General features: G+C 33.3%; 1 protein-coding gene across 2 annotated transcripts in view; it reads right to left on the bottom strand.

Annotated features, from left to right (window-relative positions):
* LOC124427693 (nephrin-like) overlaps window positions 1-26,112 on the bottom strand; it is a 125,855-nt gene that overhangs the window by 83,589 nt on the left and 16,154 nt on the right. For both annotated transcript variants that reach the window (XM_046970932.1, XM_046970931.1), the window contains exons 3-4: window positions 15,293-15,425; window positions 591-796 (exon numbers count right to left, since the gene is read on the bottom strand). In XM_046970932.1, coding sequence (XP_046826888.1) covers window positions 591-796; window positions 15,293-15,425 — 339 coding nt within the window. The remainder of the gene's footprint in view (window positions 1-590; window positions 797-15,292; window positions 15,426-26,112) is intronic.

Below are 26,112 nucleotides of genomic sequence, written 5' to 3'. Positions count from 1 at the left end.
TTGGATTACTACTATTTTACCGCGTTTTTTTTTTGTTGCATGATAAGATACTTTCCCGTTGTTATTTCTGTTTCACGTAATGAAGACGAAAATAAATTTCACGTTATATGACGGGATGAAGATTGATTTTAAAAGTGTACTTAAAAGAAGTTTTGATCTCTCTTTGGAACATCTTGGTCTTCTTAATTTCTTAAACAGGAAACTTTCGCATAGTTTTCGTTACGCGTCGAGCCATGTTAAATATACTTGATTTAGTGGAGTAATTTATAAAGTTCGAATCAAAAAGATATGAAGGCACAAATTCCAATCGATCGAATCGATTTAAAAAGAATTTCTCAAAAGACATAGCAAAGTAATGTATTAATATAATTTTTATTAATTAATCTCAGAGAATTTGTAATAATAATATATATTATTCTATCCCAAGAAAAAGTATTAATAGCTTCTTATCGATTAGTAATGTTTGACTATTATTAAATAAGTAATAATTGTTAAATATTTACATCCGTAAAGATTTCGCTATTCGTCAAAGTTTATTGATTATCAAGATAACAACTTTGCAACTTTTGATTTTGAATATTTTGACTTACCAATAACGGTGAGATTGACTTTGAAATTTCTCGTGGGAGAATTTCGAAAGTCGACTCTGCACCTATATACACCTTCGTCACTCTCTCGAATATCTTGAATCATCAGCTGTGCCGGTGGATTTGCACGAAAAGTAGCACGATGACCCCAAAAATTTGGTGCACTCCATAGCTTTGCTTTTCCAAACTGTCGAATTCTTGCATCGTAACTGTAATACAAAACGAAAATCTTTAATGTTTGTAAAACTAAAAATGGATTATACGGTTACAATGAGTTTTTAAAGTAACTTTGGCGATTCGTCATAAGTCGGAGTAAAGGATAAGGAAAGGTTTGGTATTCTCGTTCGAATCCCCAGTTCCGAATTCGATACAAACCAAGAAGTGCACTCGACTGAGAGAGTCAGATAACCTCTTACTTCGGACCTAGAAAGATAGTATTAGGGACCGACCAAGAGTCTGGGTTGCAATACTCCAAAGAATCTCCATCCCCGTTGTATATCGTCCATGAAATGACGATAGCTCGTAACTGCCAGACGGTAAATATCACTCTACTTTTATTTTACGTATCGTTGCTTTTTAATGCTAGTTATACGAGCTGTCATTTCCTGCGGAATACGAATACAAATCGCCTAATTGTCCATTTTCATACTACGTTTGACATCGTCGCGATAAAATTTTTTTTGCTGTAGTTGTTGATAGTAACGAAATAATCGTTATCCTCGGACAAGTGCGTTAATTGTCATGACGATATAAAGAATAGAGATATTTGATTGTAACGACTAAACGTGTATATATATTGATATACGTGCTATAGAAGGAAAGTAATATCGCAATATCCTTTTCAAGAATTACTCAATTTCAAGAGACAGATTGTCATTATAGTGATAGTAGTCGTCGTAGTCATTGCCTTCCGTCCTCTTTGTTGCTCCATAATTAGCTTTAATAGAACAAACCCTACGTCGTCTTTGGCTACCTCACTCGGTCCTCTTCGATTACCAGCTCAAACAGGATCGAAACGAGTTGGAGAGTCTAATCGAGCGACAAAGTTCGAGGAAGTTTCGTGATAAGCGCTCGATCCCCAAAAACGACGTACACCGCAGACATCTCTTCGAGTTTCGACGGTCGTCTCCTCATCTCCTTCTATTAGCTTTATCCGAGACCGTAAGATAGATTGGATCGATTTTAAAGGAAGACGATGAAACAGTAACTTAAGACAGCTTCGATATGCAAATTTATCGCCGTGATTTAATACACGTTCATCCTTGTCTTCGAATATGTTACTGATGTCCATCCTTCAGTTTCCAAATTCAGTGTTCAAATTCGTTAAGCGTCATTGTTTATTATAAAAATGAAGACGGTAACTTAATAGATCAAGTTACTAGAAAAATAGATAATTCTTTTCCTTTCTGTTCCGTTGACATTGGAAGCCTTGTAGAAGAATCTATTGATGCTCCAATTCTATTAAAGTATCACGTCGTCAAAGAGAATCCAATTAATAAAAGACTTCCAGAAATTTCAGTTAATAAAATCTTTGAAAAATTAAGTTTAAGCAAAAACTATTTTATTAGAATAGAACAACAACTTTACATTAAAATACGGATCGCGGTGTGATCTTACGGAAAAGATTTCAAGACGATGTTTCTTAAATTAAAAAATCTTTCTCTAAATTAGAAACTTTATAATTTAATTAATATGTTTCTGATGGGGATCTGTGATGATATTTGGTATATGAGAAGAAATATATTGAGATCTATCATTTTCGCTTATAACATGGGCTATCAATTTTCCTCTTTTTCAATCTTAAGAAAAATCTAAAATTTCTTGTATCGCGTTATTGAAAATACAGGAATTTTGAAATTAACAAAATATATGTCGTTATGGATTATCGTTTCGACGATAAGCGTATTATTCAATGAATCCGATGCGCTTTTCGAGTATGCTCTATCCATGACTACTTTCATGTTAATAGTCGAGATAGTTCTATTATTGTTTGGTTGGTTCTATTATATTTCTTACTGCGTCTTACTTACCGCAGAGAGTAATAAGAAACATCTCTAGTGTGTCGTTTAGTCCATTATCCCTTTCATATGTCCCAATGGTGCGTACTATTCCACAAATAATAGAATATTGCTCTGCTCTGGAGTTAAAATCATTTTTTATATTTTTTGAATCCTTTTTGCGCTAACTGATAAGAGTCTGTTAGGTGTTTTCGTCTTGTCATCAAACGGAAGCTTGACCATATATCTTTCATGCTATTCATACGTGACGTGTTCACGAAAATGTCTTTTGCAGATCGTCGCTTTTTCGGATAATGGTCACGTATGTGTCATGCGCTCGATCTCTCAAAATTTGGCAAACTACTCATTAGAGATGAGAACAAGTCGTTGTGAGATTGAAAATGATCGTCTCCTATTTGTCAGTTTCTTGTACTATTTCGAAGACTATTTATCCTAATTTAGTTTTTGCAAGACTGTTTACTGCATCGCGATATTTAACTGCCTGACGCATTGAGGTCTATAAAATATCTCTACGTTTAAGAGAATTTAAATGTTTGAGTTTATTGTGAATTCAAGTGTAATCTTATATTTCTGTATAACTACTGTATCTATAATTTATTATAGTAATTCGCGTAATTTGTTATATCAAGAATCACAGTTCGGTTGCGAAGCCATTTAATTTTATTTAAATGATCATGAAGATCTGTACTATAATGAAATAATTATTATAAAATTAACCAGAGAACTTTACTATTTGACAGAGACTTATATGTATATACATTTTGTATCTTTGCTGACAAACGGCACGATATCACTTATTTCTATCTATGTTTGTAAATCTTACCATACTGTTAATTGTGCAATACGGCCCAATGCACTGGCACTTTCAGACATGAAATGTGAATAGCGCGATAGAACTGCATAATACTCAAACGATTAAGTTGCACCACGAATTCAGTTATAGCGAAATTATACGACTAATGAATGATACAAATAAAAGAAACATGATAATTTAATTTAAACTTAAGTTCAAATCCTCATTGTTTTCTCTTTGTTCAATTTTAGTGCATATAAAGCTGAATCGATATATCTATTCGTAAGCCGTGGTCGGTTGTTTGTTCCTTCGTTATCTTTCAATATATTTTGTATCCTCTTTTGTATTTGATTTCAGGTGATTAACTGTTCACGTGTTAATGTTTCGGATAGTCGAATTATCCTCTCTAATTCATTGTTTATTATAATAACTTATTAAAATTGTATATTGATCGCATTAGAATTTAATTTGGTTCAAAGGACCATGAAATATAATATGGAAGAACTTATGGAAGAATCAATTAATGCTCAATTCTAACCAAAGTACCGTGTTGTTGAGAAGATCTAACGAGACCTATATGAGACAAGTTTAATTTAAATTAATAAACTTTCTTCACAAATTAAAATGGGCCGATGTGATCGTGCGGAGAATAATTTTCATTGTTTAATTTATAGTTTTGAAAAGCACATTTTGAGATGTTTTAGAATATTGCATAATCCTTGTTTGTGTCGCGAATTATAAGCAAATTTGATCTGTTCTTAAGTCAGAAGAAGCATTGAAAAATTAATAACGTTATTAAACATCTTTCGATCGGTTTGCAACATTTTTCAATATATTTGAGGAGTATTAATCAGTTTCGTTTTACTGTCGATAATAATAGATTAATCATTTTTGTCTTCTTGGATTCTTGGAAAAATTGAAAGTTTTATATTTCATATTTTTGTAAAGTCATTTATTCTAAGCGTTTTATAATCATTTTTCTATTTTTATTAAATTTCATGTCATATGCTTTCTAAGTTTAGCACATTCGGATTTTCTAAATAATAAACCTTCATTCCTTTATTCTTATTGTCTCGTTACGATAGTTTCTCTCTATAGGAATCTAAAATAAAACATTTTTGATAAATATTGTATTACGATGATCGTATTTGCATTTTCGATGTTTGTAAGTTTAACTACATGCGTAGTTATATTAAAGGATATGAAAGCATACCAAGGTTATCGCTCATTGGTCTAATTCAGAGAGTTAACTGTAGTGACTTGTACGTAGGATTGGTTGATGGAAGCATCAAAACTGCATAGTTAATGTTGTTGTCAAAGAGGAAATTAGAAGAGGATGTGCAATATATTTTGAGGTCGATAGCGGAAATTTACATGGTTGCGGTTCTATGGGTTTCCAGTAAAATTACATATTAATAATATTGTATAACATTGGGGTTTGTATAATGCTTAGATTGTTAGACGGTAACATTGATGAATTTTTCGAACAGCAAACGTCGTGAGAAGCTTTTAAAAGAATAAAGACGTCGTCCGTTAAGGATTCGGAGACGAACATTCGTTTTAAGGCGCGAGAAAGAAGAAAAAGAAGAGGAAGGAAAAGGAAAAGCGAAATAAGGAAGGAAAAAGTAGACAGAAGAGAGAGAGAGAGAAAGGCATAGGAGGTGAAAGCAAAGAAGGCAGATGGCCTCTAAACAAATTAAAATAATTGCTGGCGCCTTCCGAAAGCGGCCCTGTCTTCTACGAGCTAAAAGAAGGTAGTCCCATGAATACGGTAGTGTCAGTAGAACGAATGTTTCATGGAGGGGGTTGGAGGATTTAACCACTCCCGGGACTCTTAAAAGGAGCTTAACTTCGCGCATAAAATTAAAGCATTGTAATTGCAGACGGCGTCGCCACTGCGGCACTGTATTTCTTTCTTTTTCTTTTTTCCTTCTCTGTGCTCCTTCCTTTTTCTCTTTAGCCCTTTTCTCCCTCGTTCTCGCTCTTCCTTTCACTCTATCTTTCTCTCTCTTCTTTTTCCTTTATCTCTCTTTCTCTTTCACTCTTTCTTTCTTTCTTTCTCTCTCCCTTACACACACTCTCCATCGAGGAGGAAATATAATTTGCTAGCTCTAACTTTCGTTCGCTCTACGACACGGGTGCTCGCCCGGAGGCCGGCAAGAGTGACAATGACAAAATGATATTTAATTACGAAAACTCCAGAGGCGAAAAACCTAGTCCGTAGAGATTATATCCTTCTGACGTAGTAATAAACGGGGTTCGTAGAAATTCTAATAACGTGGAGGCGTCGACGTCGAGTGAGAGGAGAAGGAGAAGCGACTGCAATTAGCGTCTAGCAATGTCAGTCGGCTACTCGTTACGCAGTATACATATTTTAAAATGTCATAAATAATATACCGAACGAACGTATAAAAGCATTGACGATTAAAAAAATGAGTTATTCTTATATATGATTCATGTTTAAGATTTAACTTAACAATACGTTGAAAAGTATACAACAAATGAGATAGGATATCGAGTGGATGATACCTTTTTTACTTTTTTTCATCCTCATTTACTTCCATAACCGTTTTACGAACGAACGAAATTCTTAAGCTATAACTTTTATCTATTATGAGTCGCGTGCTGTCGCGAGTGACAATGACAAAACGGTTTTTAATCGCAAGATAGATTTGTAAAAGGTTCTATGCTGTAAGATTTGCTATGAGATTAATTTTTTTCCTTGTAAAATTAAAAACCCTTTCACACATAAAGTAATATCAAAAATCTCAATAAAATAAAATAATATTTTGTATTTTGTATCGTTTGTCCAGCTTTTTTTTTCATCTATGTGTCCAAACAAAAATAACTTTAATACCTCAGATCAGAGGTATTTCTTTTTTTTTTGTTTTTTTTTGTTTTTTATTTTTTTCCATTGGAATTGAACGAAGCGACAAATTCTCGATCGAAGTTTTTCTTTGATTTCGTCAAAGCCCGTTCGAATCACAAAACCAACTATTCGCTCATCTTTCTTTTATTCAAATATCATTGTGAAATCCACCATTTTCTTCCATTATTCTTCGAAATGAGAATCCTGCCGTGGCATAATGAGAGAAGGATATCGATTCAATGGTTGAATATAATATCCGATTATGTGACCATTACTGACATTTACAACGATTTAGCGTCGCAAATGTTGAACAAGATTAATACGAGATGTGAAAATTTCGTCAGTTTGAAGGGTTTACGAAAGGATTCCTAATGCATATTCGATTCGAATTATTTCGTAATATTAGATTTCATTGAGAAAGCTTTTATTTACGGATCGATTGACTTTTTATTAATTATTTTGTATTAGAAAAACATTTGACATGGATAATGAATAGTTATAACAAATTACGCCGTTATATCTCTTCGTAAGTCATTCAATATCACACATCCACGTATTCTCTTGCTAGATCGTTCTCTTACGAAAGCAATAACTCCGATGCCGTCCATTACTCTTTTTCTTCTTCCTTCGATTCCTTATTTCACTCTTCGCTCCAAGCCAAATCTCGACATCGTCCGCTATCGATCTTTTTGCTGAGAAAATGGTTCCTTCGATATTTCCCAGACCTTTTCAGGGACTTTTTAATATCATCGAATTTCAATATACCTAAATCCATTCCAGCTATCGTTCTCAAGTTGGCCAATAAAATAAGTGGGACGAAAATTCTTTTATTCGTGTTTTTGTTTATCCCATACTCATAACTAATTTTTACGTGTTTGTCAATTCTTTCAAAGATCGCGATGCAATAGTAGAGATGAAGGAAAGCGGTTGCTTTTCTTTTATCATCTCTTTCTTGCATGGTTTTACGACTCTTGGCTTGGAATGCGTGCGAATGATTAAACCAGCTTGAAATAAGTCTGTGATGTGGTAATAGTGGAGTTGCAAGCGAGAAGAGAGTAATGAAGAATAAAGAGAGTGATAGAGAGAGAGAAAGAGAGAGAGAGAGAGAGAGAGAGAGAAGAGAGAGAGGAAAGAGCCACGGTATGGTGGGGTTGGAGGGATGAACAGAAGAGGCGCGAGGATTAAGCAGCAGCAGTCGCCATGCATAAATGGATGACAGAAACAAAAGGGACTCGCTCTACGGAGGGAACAACATTTTTATATTCGTCGTTTGGACGTCTTCTCCGGTGTGTTTACAGTTTACACATGGTTCGCGTGCGTTTTTCGTTCCAATATGGACCGCTTTGCACCTCGAAATAAAGCATAAGCAGATAAAAGCTTCTGAAGTTCGCGGCAACAGCAATGACGACGTTCTTTTTCTTCTTTCTTTTCGCACTCTCTCTCTCTCTCTCTCTCTCTCTCTATTCCCTTATTATTGTTATACAGGATAGACGAAAATTCTGTTTCTCTAGCACTTTTTGAGTTCAAGTAATGGAAAATTTAACTTCGATTAGTTCCTTTTTCAAATGAAATTCTCGCTCAAGTATCGTTCAACATTAATAAAACTATTTCTATCGAAGGATACTTTCGATTTTTACAAAGTATCTGAAGTATTTCGTTTTTATCCACAATATAGGACATTTAAACGTGCGACATGAATGGTATATATCGCGTATAACCTATCGGAGAATGTAGCGGGTTAAAAATGACCCGGAAACAAGTTTGAACGGAGATAAAGCTGTTGCGCTGCTGTTTTAACACGATAAGCACGAACATTTCTGACGCCTGAAAAAATATTAATAGTTTAACCAAACGTTATATATTTAACCGTAAAATACTCTAGCTAGTTCTGGGTATAATTTTTATAGTATCTATGCGGAAAAAGTTCAGACGTAATTTACTTTCGAAATATCTTCCGACCATTCAATACTTTAAGCATGGACTATTTAAAAGTTTTAATTTTCAGTATTTATTCCAAATGACACCCACAATAATTTTAATGTGCTGCCTTTATTAAATTTTTAAAATGCTAGTTAGATATTTAAATTCTATCTGGCGTTTAATATTATTCTTATATTAATTTTCATCCATGCATTTAATAATGAAAGAATAGATAGAGTATTTATAACAACGTTCAAATATTGAAGTCAGTATAAAATTATCATGAATGAAAATACGAATATCGAAAGACGAGGTTAACGTGTACGATAAGAGAAACAAGAAAGGTTTATACAGCACTCATTTTGCGCCAGAGGAAACATCGGTTCGTTCCTTTCGACGTAAGTTAGACAAGTATGTATATTCGAGATATCGAACGAAATTGCCGACCAGAGCCGAAAGTAGACGATGACTTGGAAGAAATCGATACTTGTAATTCTTTATCGATATATTTTATAGTTATACAATACCATAGAAGTACTTAATGGTTTTAGACGATCTTAAGAAAAATGGATATAATCGAAGGACAGCTTGCCGTTCGAATGTTACAAATGATCTTGGTCTGCATCGAACCGCATCGAGTTCTATCATTATTTACTCGTAGTATCGGTGAAATGAGCGTGTTTGAAAAGTATCGGAAGTTTGTGAGATATATTGCTCTTACTTTTTAAAAATTATGCGATGGAACATGATCGAATCGAAAGTCTCCACGTCTCCTGATATTATCAAATTCATTAATAAAGAATATTTTGCAAAATTGTAAAAAGTGAAAAATAATAAAAGTTTAACGACACTGACGAAGTCGAATTACTGAAGTTGCGAATGTCGAAAAGGAAGGTCGAAAATCCGCTGCATCCTCTAGAAAGAAGAAAAACAACGGATCATCTTTTATCTTCGTCGTAAAAAAGTTGGTAGATGCTTTTCTGCGGTGTATACGAGATACAGTATAGAACGGAATAGCGCGTATGAGCATATTTTAACTTTGTATAGCAATGCGCAAGCGTAAGCTTTGCCAATGCATTCTACAGTTTTTTCCTTCCTGCTCGTGTGCTTTAAGCGAACGAAATGCCGACGGTAAAATTACTGCCTGTAAAATGAATGCATTTGAATCCGTGCAAGCTATTTATACCGTCGGCCTGAGTGCGTAATGTGAATCATCGACCGAGATATTGTACGATAGTAGAAAGTTGTTTGGCGTTGTATTTTCGATAAAATTATACAAAGATAGATATATCTGAACATTTTTCGAAAGCTTTGCAATTTATTTCCTAGCTGTGTATAAAATGTTATAATATATTAAGATAAAATAGATTCACGTTGGTCCAGATAAATGTAGCTCATAACAAACTATATTGGACGTAAATAATTTACTTCGTAGCTATTGATCATCGAACATTTGCGTATCACTGTAAGGCACAGAAATCGTGATGTCCATTTGGAGAAGTGCTTTAATTATGTACTAAAATGCGCTCGATGACGTTATACGAGTAAACCGATGGTATTGTCGGCCATAAGTGACGGGATCGATCATATCTCGAAATGATACGTACCTATAAACCGTCGTGAAATTAGAGCATTGTGCGTATTGAAAGCGGCTAACATGAAACGAGAACAATGTTCACAAATCGATCGTTGTTCGTCCTTCAATAGTTGGGACTAATTAGAAACAGTGATGATGGCCATGACAGGACGAGACTTGAGTTTAGAATATAATCCTACATACGATACGTATACCTGAATCTACTTATAATTTTATCGATAGTCTGAGTTTCTATCATTTAATAACATTTAAAGATAAATTATAATATTTGCCCAATGCGTTTTCATTAGTTAAATAGCTCTTAATGATGGGAGCACTGGTGCAGGGAATATAATACCATTAAAAGTATGGCTCACCGAGCATATCAGAGTAAAGAGCTATTATTTCATACATTACGCGTATGGACGGCGTATCGATCACTGTTCATTGAATTGCAAGTAAATTGCATATTTTTGGACATCGCAGTGCGTAAATCAGAAAGGACAGCAGTTTAATCGTGGAACGAACGAGGCGCAACAATAGCTGACAATAACTGATAATACCAATGGCTTGCCGATTCGTTCATAGAACGAAGCATATCGTAGAAATCCGCCGTTATATCGTGCGACGATGCGGACAATAGTACGATAATTCGAGCCAGTGTGTAACGCACACATGAACACCATCCTCGTGCTTTCTCCCGCAAGAGAGAGTATCCAAGTATGAACGGGCAAGCATGCACCCCTAATCGGTACACGTAAGGCTATCACAATGGAAGCGCGAACGCGAGTACAATTGTCCGCTCGATCGACGAGAGAACGTTTCCGCGGAGGTAGCGTTTAACTGAATGTCGCGAGGCTTTGCACCGTTAACACCTAACGACGACGTGTCAGCGTCAGCATTAGTACCATCAGTGGTTAACCGTTAGCGCGATCAGCGCTTCTTGTCAATTGTTGGTCTTGCTGTTCGAGAAATCCGTGAGAAAAGTATCTCTATCTTTATATCTTTTCTATCTTTTTTCTTTTATTTTAATCGATATCACACGCAGCACTCTTTTTTATTATTAATAAATTACATATTTATAATGCTTTTATTATTTTTGCAATTTGATATGTGGTTTGACATTACGTATGTAATAATATACATATGTTTACGATATATGCGGATTTTATTTCAGATACGTTTGCTGATACGTGATTTTCATAGAAAATTGCAAATTTATTCATATATTTGTAATATAACTAAACCATGATTTAAATTTTGCATTTGATGTATCAAAGGATGAATATTCCAATGAAAAAATTGACAATATAGATTCGTTATGTGAAACGTATACATATCGATGCAATTGATTAGCGTTCATTGATATTAATTAATTTATACCGTTTACAATAGCATAATGATACGCTTATATATATCTCATTCTTTAAATTATAGATTTACAAAAAAAATGGGCTTTGATTAGGACGTAATCCGAATGCGAGTCCTCGCAATTCGCGTGCGATATTCTCGTCATTAAATTACTCAAAAACCTGAAATTTTTCATAACATAATAACTGGCATCTTACACGTTTATTTCATTTTAGTTAATTGTAAAAAGAATTTAAAGGACTGAGAAAAATAGAACAATAGGATAGAAATAATTTTTGTAAAAAGAGGTCTTTCAAATGAGTCGCGTCAACAAGCTACTTTCAAATGAGGGTTGAAAGTTCGATGAGAGAGCAGGATAGGAGAGAACACGGCTTAATAACGTACCGAGCGCAATATCACGTCGTGCACGTTTAAAGATTTAAGGATGTGCCCGAGGACACGTTTGCATCCGTGTTGATGATGCTCATTCGATCCTAACCGGAGCAACGAATTGGGGCTTCCTCGTTATCCGATATGTTAAGTTATAAGAAATCGCTATCATGACCGCAATGATAGATACGCACGTACATCCCTTTCTCATCTACAGAACTAACAACAAGACTTTTGAGTTTCGATGTATCGTTACTGTGATCTCTTCTTCCCTTTGTCGAGCTTGTTGCAATCGCTTGTTGCAATTCTTTGGAAACGTTACAATAGTCATTGTGAAAACTCTTTTGAGGGAATATCTTTATCGTTACTTCAATCGTTTTCTATCGTCAATGGATCATGACGTGTCTTTTATACTTATATACATCTACTTATACATACATATAGTAAATAAAAGCAATTATAATAAGGATGAAAACAACAGTGATAATGGAAATAAGTATATCTTATGATCTGATTCACAAATGAAAGCCATATAATGACTATATTGAATGTTCTAACTAGAGAAAGCAAAACTACTATATACTTTATTGAAACGTGCATTCAATTATATATTATAATGACGTGTATTAGAATTATATATTGGATATTATTTTAAATATTATCTATTTTATATCGTAAACATGGAAATAACTAATTAAATTTGATACATTAAAAATGATATAAATATTTCAAATGAGAAATACAATATTTTTAATAAATGCATTTTGCAAGTATACAATATTTTTATATGAAGTGATTTTAGTCATAGATTTATCAAATAAACATCGAATAAAGTTTTGGTTCGGTATATAAAAAAAAAAAAAAAGAAAAAAGATAAAAAAATTCATCAATATTGCGAGTAGAGTGCACGAGGACAAAGTAAATAACAAATTTTAGTATTTGTGATAACGTTCATTGTTTTTATTCTCATTCTATTCTCATGCGGAATATATCATAAATGTTTATGTATTTGTATAAATATGATTCACGAAAATAATTGAGCCTTTAATTAAACAAGGATAGGATTCGAATATTATTTTAAAAACAAAACATTTTTTATTTGTATAAAAAATTTCAGAACTTCAAAAGAAAAAATTGTTAACATTTTTATTTATAGCTTTCTTTAATTATTGAAAAAAAATTATATCTTTTTTTTTTTTTTTTTTTTTTTTAACAAAACGTTTAATTGCGCACATTTGGAAAGGAGAATTTTTCTTAATAAAATTTTTCAATATCTGTAACGTCTTCGGAGAAAAAAAAGAATGGAAAAAGGTCGAAACTGTAAGGGCATTTCTCACTCCCTTAGACTAAAAACGGGCAGCAATAAAGAATAGCATTGTACTACGGAAGGAAATTCTCTACATATCTACGAAGTTTCATAATTTGTTGAATTTTCAGGTTCGAAATTTTCTCTTGTAAGTTATCCAATCCCATAGAGGGTAACCTTCTCATAAATGTCTATTTAAATTATAAATGGAGATGCTTGTAATCATTTATATCTATAAATCGTATATAACTATAGATAAATATAAATATGCATGCATCACCTATGTTGGGATAGGGAAAATATTCACGGAAATTGATCGACAGGTACGTAGCTCGAAGAGCATATTACTATCATCTACTTGTGAAAGATGACGGGATATGCATGGGTATACTCGTGTCTATGATATTATCGGTCACTGAATATCCGAATTTGTACTTGAATTCGATCGAATGTCCGATAATAAGGGGGATACATGACTATAAATACAAATCGTTCGATATCGTTTTATCACGATCATATTCGATTATCGAATATTCTAAGAGAGAGTATCATCGATATTAAAATGATAAGATCGAAAATACGGGTGATATAATATATTGCTTTTTATAATGAATAAAAGAAGAATGATTTTATGAAAAATAGTGAAAATTTTATATAAAATTTGTCTCCTTCAAGAGACAATTGTCTGCGTGTTGTTAATTACAGTTGCATTATAATGAAAAATTTTTTAACATAGCTCTATGATATTTTCCTAGTTGTATCTTGGTGTAAAGTGCAACGTGGTATGAAACCCAATAACGCTATGCGAGTCTACGCTATAACGAAAATGCATGTGAGAGCTATTTCAAAGAGCCGTTATCTGTCCTCGTTAACTATAAAAATCTGCTGCTCGACAAGAATAAAACGTTTACAAGGGCTCGTCTCGTTAGTACCTTCGCCTTATATCATTCAGCGAATTATGATTGAAGAATGAGTTCCGTTGAGATAGAAGAAATTTTGAGATAAATTCTGAAAGCTACCTTACAAGCTACCTTACGCATTACGCCCTACGGCGATTACAACTTTAACATCTGCAGAATCTCTCCGTCTTCAATTTTTTCCATTAAAATAATATTCTTCCTAATTATAAGTAACACTAGTTGATACTAGAAACGTACTAAAGTATCACCCGACGATACCTTATCACGTTATCTAAATAAAAGAAGTCTATGATTCTAATCATTTACGAACACTTCCGTTACGAATAATTTTTGGCTCGACGATTGAAAATTGAAATTACAGTGAAATCAGCGAAATAGTTTTCTTATATAATATTTTGATTGTTACAGAAACAACTTCATCGTCCGCTATCTTTTTCTAAAATCATTGTTAATAAGATTACATCAGGCAAATAAAAATACTTATGTTTTTGGAAACTTAGCGATACTTTCGAAGATACGAGCAACATCAAAACGTATTGCTACTATTGCCAGACAAATAAAAGTTCGTAATGTTCAAATAGGAAGATGTTTCCCGAGTAAAAGGGGGAACGAAACATTTTTCTACGTGCTTTACCACGGAAAACGGTAGTACTTTCGGTTCGGTTCGGTTCTGATCCTGCTTTTATGGCTCTACCAATAAAGAAGATATTTACGAGGCTCGAATCGTCCGTCGACAAAACTAACGTGTAAAGGATAGAGCATAAGACGATTTGCGGTTTAGCGAAATCCCTGGTTTCCCGTATGATCGTCTCTCTCTCTCTCTCTCTCTCTCTCTCTCTCTCTCTCTCTCACTCTCTCTCTCTCTCTCTCTTCCTCTCTCTTTTTCTTTCTCAATAGTAGCGAGCGAATCCATTATGTTGATGGGTGTACAAACGGTTGTGAACTTATACCATAAGATAACGAATAAGAATAATTTTTTTTTTTCTTACAAGAAAAATAATTACGTTTAGTAACGCGGATGTTTTATATAAAATATTTATGTGCTGATCGATGATTATGATTTTACTTCGTCCGATAGTAAATACGATAAAAATGAATTTTCTCTGTCGTCCCTCCATCGCCAAACGAGTAAGAGGAAATAATTTACTCCCATTGTAACCACCGACATTTTAGCTTGCTGGTTTTCTCTTTCGTTCTTCCTTTCCCTCTTTTATCGTTCCTTTCCGCCAGAGAAAAGACTATTTATTTACAAAATCTAGATATTACGTAGCCTTGCAAACCACAATAGAGGACATTATTTATCTCCTTTTGTACGAATCTCGGTACGATACCAAGAAAAGGAGGACAATAATTATATCAGGATAATACACTTAAATTTTATTCATTTTTATTTTACTTTAAAGTGGATATTTTTCTTTCCGAAGACATTTAGATTTCTATGGTTTAGTCAATTCTTAAAAAGTTCATTGTTAAATATAAGTCTTTAAAATTGTACGAATGTTTTTGGGAAATTAAAAAAAAGAAGAGTAAGGTTTATGAATCGTATATATTCGCGTGGCTTACCTGTATAGCGGATCGCCGCTATCTTTTTTGAACCATAAGACCATAGTGACGGCGTCGTTTGGTTCCCGTGGTTGTAGGTTACAAGGTAAAATCGCTCTTTGACCTGCCACCCCTTGTATCGACTCCATGGGTACTGAAACACGATCGATGAAAACTGTGAGCGTCTTTCAGGACTAGCAAAAAATTCGTTCCTAAAGAATAGAATTTCTTTAGAGATTTTTTAATACAAGAGAATATTTTTTAACGACTTACGTCTTCTCTTAATCATTAAAAGAAAATTCTATAATTACAAAGAAAATGAACGAAGTACTTCTTAACTTTTTCAACGAAATTCTTATGTGATAACATTACGTTTCTTATTTGAGAATATATGCTCGAATTTAATAATTATCGTTGATTATCATGTGAGAAATCATAAGAGAGATAGCGCTTACGAAAATAGGATAAGATCTTTTCGAAATACTCTATTCGTCGAGTATCGGCCACGAGGGCGCAAAAGAAATGCGAACGTGCAATAAAGCCAAGTTCCTGTATAAAGCAAATGGGTCGACGTTCGAAGCGAAGTGGATCCTTAAGCACGGTTCGCGACACTTACCATTCGGTCGCACGGTCATGAGTTCGTCGACGAGCACTTCCGGCAATAATGCAGATTTTTATCGGGTAACTCGGTCTCGTATTCGCTTTTCCAACGGCTCATGAATAATCTTACCGCATTCGCCTTTCGCGTACGACCGAATCGTTCTGACGCAGTCAATATAATTTTCTTTTTTGTTTTCTTGTTTTTTTTCTTTTTTTTTCTTTTTTTTTTTTAGATAAAAAATCTTCTGGAGAAGATTTTGGATTCCATGAAGAATTATAACCCAAGGAATATCCTTTGATTATACCAATATTATGATTATCATACATTAGCATTATGTCATTTTATTAATTTTATATAATATTGATTTGATTTAGAAATAGGTACCATTTTATTATAATAATATTTTATTATAGTAATATAGTTATTTCGAAACTCACATGTTCATTTATCATTCCGATAGTTTCACTCATTTTGCTTTTATTAGGAACGACCGTCACACACAGTATACCGTATTTTAACTTCAAAATGTTTATATATCCAACCCGTATGCTAAAAGCTGTTCTCGCCTCTTCGTGAAAGTTTTATCATATTAGATACGGCTGATGTAGTCGGCTTGCTGCCTCTCAATTTCTTTTATATCAATTTGACCGGACAGGAAGCTTTGTTTTTCATTTTAATTGTTATTGCTATTTTTAAACTTTTTCCTTTAGAAAGAATTACTTGATTTTTCAATTTTATTAAGTACTAAATTATGTTTGTAATATTTATCGGCGGTTTTATTTCTGTTATTTAATACGCAATTCTATTATGTCAAAGATTATCATTATGTATTATACAGAAAATTTTAACACATATTTGTATAATATAAATTTATATTACTAGCTCAAATTATTTTACAAATAGATATTTTTATGAATTTTTCAATTTTTTAAATGCCAAGTGTCCAAACCGAAAATCTGAATTTTTATTCTATGTTATCTGATTTTTGGTACGAATTTTAAGTTAATGTATCTAGACGTTTTAATACCAGAATATATATATATATATATATATATATATATATATATATATATATATACAAATATACATGTAAACTTCTATGTGAAATAAAAATATCTAAAAGGGTTTGTTAAAGTCCATTTTATATGTATGTCTCCGAACATACTATTACTACTATTACCACCATTACTAACAATTGTTAAAATTATAGTTATTATTATATTAATACATTATATTATTATGATTATTATTACTATACCATTATATAGAAGTATCGTAATTTAATCACGCTCAAGATCCTGTCTCCATTCTTCAACGATCATGCATATTTTTTTTTTAGATTTCTTTCTCTCCAAACTTTTTCTATCCCTTTCTTCTAGAAATTCTCAAGTGATACATCCTAACTATAATGTTATCGCAACATATAAAATACAATAAATTAGCATTAAATTAAATTATAGAAATCATAATCAAAGAATAATTATGCCGAGATTATAAGGAATTTTCAGTCTAAAATTTAGAAAGATAGATCCACGTACATTTAAGATGATATTTAAAGATGAAAAAATACATACACACTTTATCGTGTGCTACGTTTATTTGGATACATTCTCTCGAGTTAAAGGAATTGATATCGAATTAATGAATCAAAGTTAACTCGACGTATTCGTACTATAATACAACCTCGCGGTCTTGAAGCTTGAAATTGGATCAACGACGAAACGACATCGTTATTGGCCTCATCAAGTCTTTTCTCGTTAGTTCAATTATTCTTAAGGTGGCTAGGCCGGGGCAACGACAGCCGTGATAAATGTACGTGACTTGATATCGATTACCCGGTAGGTAAGCAACGTTGGTGAAGTATTTGAAAGGAGTGGTCTTACATAGGAAATTCTGTTTGAGAGTACAGGGCATCGTTATTTGTTCTCGTTAACGACAAATGCGATTTTCGATCTAATCTTATAGAGAAGGGAGAACATCAAACTAGTCGTTTGTCGTTTCGATTGGAGGCACGCTTTTAACTCCTATGGGATCCAATCTTGTTCGATCAACGACGTTGGCTAAATGTTATTTCCGGACTGGAAGAGATCACGGTATTACTTACAAAGTCGTAAGACATTGGTTAACGTCATTATGGATATAGAATAGAATCACGTTATAATTTATTGCCCGAACTTGTGTTACTTTTGATATACCTTAGTAATATCTTCAAAAAGGAAAAACATCTTGTATTAGAAAATATTATGAGAAATTTATCCGATCAATTATTGCTTAAGAGAAGGAAAGACAATAGTAAATGATGGACAATACGAAGTCTAAAATGAATCAAAAAGATCGCCAGACGTTTATTCCTCCTTTCTTCTCTTTATCTATCTCCTGGCATTCTTGAAATCTCATAGCACAATTTTGTGGTGTAAAATTGATTTGATGCTTCGACGAATAAAAAGCCTTTGTACCAGTTCGTAATTAGGTTTCACGTAAAATTATAATTAATTTGCAGATAGCATTGTCAAGTTGTTAGAGACGTAATCTGCCTCTGACGCGTTTCATAGCAACGAGCATAATTAGCAGAGCTAGACCCGGACATAACCAAACGAATTCGCTCATGGTTCTACGATGGCGACGGTCCTTTTGGAAATCTTTCCCTCACTCAGAAGATATTTCTTATTTCGTAATTACTCTTTCTCTTATCTCTTTCTTTCTTTCTTTCTTTCTCTTTTTCTCTCATTCTTACTAAAACCAAGAATGGTGGAGTAGAATGCAAACTATTGAAATATCTTTGCCGTTCTTTATGGTTGGTCGGTGAAACGAAAAGGTGACCGGACTGAAAAGGAAAATGGGTTATACGGATTTCGCTTAAGATGGTTGGCATAGATTACGACTTTTTATTCAGTAGAAAAAGAAAACGAAAAGCGCATGAGAGAGAGAGAGAGAGAGAGAGAGAGAGAGAGAGAGAGAGAAAGAGAGAGAGAGAGAGAGATAAAAATCAGAGTGCAGCAGTTAATAGGATTCGACGAACGAAATTCAAGAAAATTCAATGGAAAAAACTTACGATTGCTTTTAGTTCATAATCATAGAAATTTTTACATTATTTCTTTGCACAGAAATTTTAATGAATGAAATATAAACATTGTATATATATAACGCACATAAACAACATTGACGAAATTGATAAAGATGTATGTAACCGATAGCATATAAATTAATTTAGAATCGTACTATGAAAATTTGATTCTGCAAATGTTATAATATCAAGATACATCTTCGTGCGTATCTACGTATTTTAAAGCATATATATATATATATATATATATATATATATATATATATGTGTATGAGTGTGCAATTACTAGTACAAATTAGTCAGCGAATTAAATATTCACGTCTCCGATATAATAGTCAAATCTAAACGAAATGTAATTTTTGTTTTCTGTTGTTCTCTTTCGAAAGCGAAACTAATAAATCATTGAGTCGATATAACGAATCGTCCAAAATGAGTTAACCAAAAAATATTTTTTAAAGGATTTATAAGCACTTGCTATTGTTGGTTTCGTAATAAATTGGCTCACTGCGAGAGCAGATCCTCGATCATTTATCTGCGTGGGAAGCGCGTCGAGTGTTTCCAATTATTTTCAGCAAATGACAAAAGAGACGTCCACGGACTCTTAATGGAATAATAATGCCTCGACCACGGGCACGCTTAAGGACTACGCTTATGGATGCATTTACGGCCATGACTACCGTTCTCTCATATGATAGAAGCTGACCTCAATAGAAACTGACCTTTCGTGAACGTATGTTTAGATTTTATATGATGCTTCTCGTTTCATTTTTATCATACGTCTGTCTGTTCATCAATGTTCGCCGCAGTACTAGTTTCCATCTTCTTTTTTTATCGATTATTTCTGTCGGACTTTTATCTCACATTAAAATATATGTACTTATTCTTCAACATCACATAAAAAAAAAAGAAAGGAAAAAAAGAAAAAAGAAATAAGAAAAAAAGATCTTTGCAGAGGGTACTCTTTTTCGTGTTTTAACCCATTCCATTCGAACTGTATTTCATTCGACTTCCTTTTCAGGTTCGACCTTCCGCTATCGTTTGCGATTGTACGTCGTATATTAATCCGGCATTCAACTGTGACTACGTTCAAATGGAAAGGTAGTACCACTTTACAATCTCTACTTCTCTCTGCAAATATACGCATCCTCGCGTAATCTGTTCATTTCAAATCTGATCTCCAATAATCGCAACTTGGAATAGATACTCTATTTTCGTGTATGATAGAACATCATTTATCTGTGTAAGTGGGAAACCATTTGCCCGATAAATCGTATCTATTTGCTTATTTTGCCTATTTGCCTATTTATTGTCTTCGATTATTGTAAATATTTTCTTACTTAGAACATCTGAGAGGATTTTTGAATATCCTAACAAATAATGATAATAGTGAAAAAAATAATTGCCTATTTTTTGTCTTATTCATGATCGGATGAAATATTTTTGCACATAGTGTAATAATAGGAGGTACGAATGAAAGATACGATAAATGTGATTTCTCATGAATATATTAAATATTCGAATTTATAAAAATTACTTTCGTTATTGTTTCGTATTAATCGTCAGATGAATAGAATCACATCGCTGGAAAATAATGATAACTCATGTCAATGAAATATTTCATATATTTGTATCTAAACATAATATTGTAATTGTCCATGATAATGAATGGCAATGCATTTATATTATCACAAAAAAGTTTCTTTTCATTTTCTACTTTACATTATATTTTTATCTAAATATAATTGCTCATTTTGGCGGATGTATCCGTTTTATTGAATTATCCATTAGGCAAATTGATTTAAAGCTGTAATTTGATAAAATATTGTTTATTTCTGGATAGATTATTAAAGCGGCGGATTTGTAATAAGTATCTTGAAACTATGTGGCTGCAACGTTAATGTTATAATTTTAATGGTACGACTTCTAGTTGATTAATATATCGTTTTGGTCGGCTAACGGGCGTCAGTGAAATTTGATTATATCGCAATGATTATGGGCAGTAAACTTTGATTTTGCAATTACAATTGATGTATGCAATACATAGGTATAACGCTAATCGTGTTCTATGCAAATTGATTGGATTACGTTATGTTATCAAAGGTCGACGATTGACAGGCAGTCATTAACAGATTTGTAAAAAGAACGCTTGTTAGATAAAATTTATTTAAAAAGGAAAAGTCTCTTTAACGTTTACGCTATCCTAATTTCACTTTCTCAATTAATCGATTTACTATCAGATTCTTCCATCGTTTATGTTAGTAGCCTTGCATCGTAGTCAAAACGGTGTTTGTCCTATCGAAAATGGATGAAATTTCGAAAAGCTAACTAGCGTAACTGAACGAACATAGATTGGTATGTTCTCCTAGTGCCGGAGGTTGAAACAAGGATTTCGATTCATGCCGACTGATACCAAATCGCGTCGAGATTTCGTAGAGAAATTGTTAGTTGGGTGAATGTGATGTGAACTATCACTACCGTTTGAATTCGATTAGAGAGTACCTCTCGCATACGAATACAGAGGAACATAGATAGGCAGTCGCTTAGACGTAGGATCCTCCAATGCGTTTGGATGGATTAGGTTTGATATCGAGGAAGGTTCATGCATCTTGACGAGGCTAAAGTCCCGCTGTTTATCGAGTTGAGATCCATGATAGCCGATGGAGGTCGTCGTCGGATCGGACGAAGGTCACATAACCGCGGCAGGACGGCACCGGCCAAACCCTTATCAAGCTCGCCATCCATCCAATATAGTCACCGCTTCTACATACATATAGTTACATAGTATACCTAGCTAGCCTCGAGCTGATTTGGCTCACGGTTGACAAACGGTTGCCGGCGTGTCCGCCTCCCTGCTTTATGCCTCTCTCTCCTCCTCCTCCTCCTCCTCCTCCTCCTCCTCCTCCTCCTCCTCCTCCTCCTCTGCACCACCTCTTCTAGTGCCGTATCACTAACATTTCGATGTCCGAACATTTCGATGTTTGAAAAATCTGTTATTGTTTCAGAAATTCGGCTTTGAAATATTTTACAATTTTTTTCTCTGAGCTATCTTTATTCCGCGCGTCTGTATCATCTGTTGTTCTATGACCTTGACTTTTGTAGGGTATTTTATCCTATTGTTATCGATATAATAATGAAGAAAAAAGACAGGACAAAACGGAAAATTCACGGATCGCCGATATTTTCTATGAAAATTTTAATATATTGTTATTTTCTCTTCAATTTGAGCGTTGATTAAATTAATCAGAGAACATATAATTAGAGAAAAATGGAACGATTAAACTATGAATATGAAAGGTATAATCTTTGAAAAGTTACGATCAATTGATTAAAGCGAATAATGGAACTCAAGACTTTAAAGTTCTTGTTCGTGCGACCGTCTTTGTTTGTTCGATAACATAGTTATAATGAACCCATCAAAGTATATAAGTCGTGATTAGAATAAATAATGTAAAATGTGTAGTACCTACACATATAGGTAAGAGAATAAAAGGAGTAAAATGTTAAAATTTGTAATTCATTTGATTTATTGTTAGACTGAATAATTGAAATTATTGAAAAAAAAATACAATAGATTAGTACAAAAAAAAAAAATTAGTATTTCGTTTCGTATTTTTAATTTAAACAAATGTTACCAATATTTGTAAATTTATTGATTGCGTTATTATTTTAGTATTCTACTTAAGAGTTTACTTTGATGCATAAGAGGGTTATTAATTATATTGGGCTGTGCTCGTGCTTAAGGATGCATAGAATGTATATTATACAGAATATTTTAATTCTTGGTTTATTATTGGAAAGGAGCTAATTTAATTATTGCTATCGTTCTGTCGAGAACTGTAGAATGATTTTAATACTGGATTTATAGAGAAATATAAATTAAATGTGTGTGTGACGAATATCTCGCGCATCGTTAACTCATTTTCATGAGCAAAGTTTTGTGTATTTTTCGGATATATTTGAGCTTATTGTCGTGTACTTCTTATGCAAATCCATTGCCGTTGTTTGAAACCACGAGAAGCGGGATGCGTATCGTGAAAGTCCAAAGTTTCTTGGAAATAATCGCTGTAGCGAAACGCCTGTACAGACGAACAGCGAAACGTCGAAACTTTTGCGGGACTATCGTTTGAGTCTCGTTCAGGCTGCGACGCTGTTACGCCAAAGCAAGCCTTTGTGGAAGATGCCAGAAAGCTATCCGATGAGAAAGGAAAAAGGTGAGAAAAAGAAGAATAAAAAAGATTAATAAAAATATTCTACACGCTTCGTCTTTTGCGCTCTCGATTAATTAAAACTTCCATTCCCTTTAGAAAATCTGTTTACCAAGCCTTACTTTACTCTGTTCCGAGATATAAGTGCTTGCAAAGGTTGCTGAAGCTTATTTTTCTCAGAAAAAGTTATATATAATTATATTAACTAATTATATAATAAATACCTATATCGTTTATATATACCTATGTATTATAATCAATTATCTTCTTACTGTTTGAACATGATACGATCATTATGTAATTTAAAACAGGATCGATTTTAGAAATTTTCTCAATCGCCGGGATTTTGATTTTAATACTCGGGATTTTCAAAACTCGATAATTTATTAAATTGATTACCTAGAATAAGTATAAATTAAAATTTGTTTTTTTTTTTTTTTTCTTTTTTTTCCCTGATAGGAACTCCATGATAGGTATTTCATGTATATAAAATATGATTATATACGTGCTGAGAATCGAATGTCGTATTGATAGAAGCAGAAGAAATAAATAAAAGTTCGGAAAGCTCGAGTTATTTTCTTTTAACATTTTAAAGTATTAATGACAGAAAGGAGAAAAAAGATTTATTACGAATAATTGAAAATATGTAAAGAATTGGTATTTTTTTGTCTCTAATAAATTAATCGTAATACGGCGGTTGGATTAATTATCGGATTAATTTCTTTAGTAATTTAATATACTTCTAATTTTAATGTCACGGCCAATCAAAGTGAAATATTCTATTGAAAGAGATGTAGAGCTTTTAATTATCGGAAAGAAATATTACTGCAAAAGTAGATCCGATTGTTTCATTTTAATCACGAAAGAAAATAGACTTTACAATTTGAATGTATGTATTGATTTTTATATATATTTTGATTTTTTTCGACAAAATATGTAGGTTACATTGCGTCGCTATTTCTTTATTCATATGAACGATTTTATAATGCTCGGTATGTTACGACAGTCGTTCTTCTTCAAAATATTACATAAAAGGATAAAATTAGTTAATTTTAATGTTCGAAAGGTAACATGATACGTTACCCTTTCGTATAGATACTGATTATAACGAACGTGAAATACAATAAGAAAAATCAATAATAAATGTCGGATCAAAGATAATTCCGGGCAAACGATACATTTTTTTTTATGTAATGCACGAATGAGTTTTGCAAACTCGATACTAACGTATCTACCAACATAATCATTCGATTAAATTTTCAAACGATTTTATTTCGATGTACGTCACGAATTGTTTGTAAATGATAAATGGATTTTCTCTTAGCGAAAGTTCTCTCTTTGTTTGACATATATTACACATATACCAAACGAACAAATTAATTTTTGGTTTTTTCATAATCGAGTAATAATAATCGAGGAATTTATATTTTAGATGATAACTTTATAATTTTATTTAGAAGAAGAAAAGAAGAAATAAAATTCGTCCATCTAGATCGAGAAATGAGAAAACAAGTTGATGCAATGTAATGAATAAAGAAAAGTATATAAGTTAATGATTACCGAGTATAAATTATCAAGTATGAAATAAATAGGTGTAGTGAAAATATTTATTACTTAAGAAAAACGAATATATCGTTCGTCGTAGATTGCGACGAAGGGTGAGATCGTTGGTTACAGGTACAACCTCCAACCCTCTCTTATTCAACTTCGACACCCCTTGCTCGTCCAGGACAGTTAACAAGCATAGTTTAAACACTCGTTAGAGGTGCTTGATCGTTGTTTCAAACAAGCCGGTGCGCTCGGTACCATCGTCAGAGCGAGAGGCAATGTTCAAAGGTGAAAGCTGCTTACAACGAAAATGAGTCTGAAATACATGAGACGTAAGACGAACAATTGTGTTGGTGAGGCAATTAAACAGTACCCTATGAGTATCACTACGTTTCAAACTATTTTTTGCGAAAGCTTTTTAAAACAATGATTTTAATTTAAATCGTATCAAATCGTCGTTTTTTCTTTCTCGATGTTAAAAAATTAGAATTATTATTAGAAATGCTAAAACGATTGTTTTATGATCGAATTTATATCCTAAGTATCTTACGAAACGAAATTATCTATTTTTTTAAATCATGAACAGTTAGAATTTATTAATTCGACGAAAAACATTGACATACCAAATCGTATGTCAATGTTTTAATTAACCAATATCATTAACTCGATGTAATTTTATAATAATCTGATAGTATTAAAATGATTTCATGATAATCATGTGATAATCGCATCTATGAAACCGTTAGATTTTCCTATAGACTGTGAGCGGGTTCAATCGATTTCCCATTCGAACAGAAAGTTTGACGTCTCCCGTGAGAAAACGTATTTCGATGAACTCGGTAGGTACTTTCGCGAAGCTGACGCCGTTATAGAGAGGTCGATAGGAGGGTCTACGAAAGGCAATGAAGGACGTTCGATATTTTCCTTCTCGTGCTCGAGGAAAGCAAGCGGAAACGTTCCTAACGCGGCTTCCGCGAAAGTGGGAGAACTCTACTCCGAGAACTCGCTAAAAGCTACGAGCGGAATGGTTAAACGAACGAATCGATCGTCGGTAGTACCGCTGGAATGGAACGGGTTCCATTAATCCAAGGACCTTTAATTAGGGAACGACCGTGACAAACGTTGGAAATTTTTATCTAAACCTTCTTCGTTCGGCGAACTCCTCGAGGGGATAATTTTTCCGCTATATTTCATTTCCTTTCTTTTTCGCCCCTTTTTCCGCGGCGGAGACCCTTCTATTCGGGACGAAGTCTCGAAAAGTCTCGAGAATCTCTACTCCTACCATCAGCGTTTAAAGGACCATGCATTTATCGCAGGTTCGTGCCATCTGACCCTAAATTGTAGCCCGAGGAACTCCTTTCCATTACGTCTTCCATTGTTTCTCTCGAATATAAAAAGCCCGCGGCATCTTCGTCGCATTAAA

The sequence above is a fragment of the Vespa crabro genome, chromosome 10 (assembly GCF_910589235.1).
Source record: "Vespa crabro chromosome 10, iyVesCrab1.2, whole genome shotgun sequence".
NCBI lineage: Eukaryota > Metazoa > Arthropoda > Insecta > Hymenoptera > Vespidae > Vespa > Vespa crabro.
The sequence above is the reverse complement of the archived record's forward strand: the minus strand, read 5'-3'. Positions and strand labels throughout refer to the sequence as shown.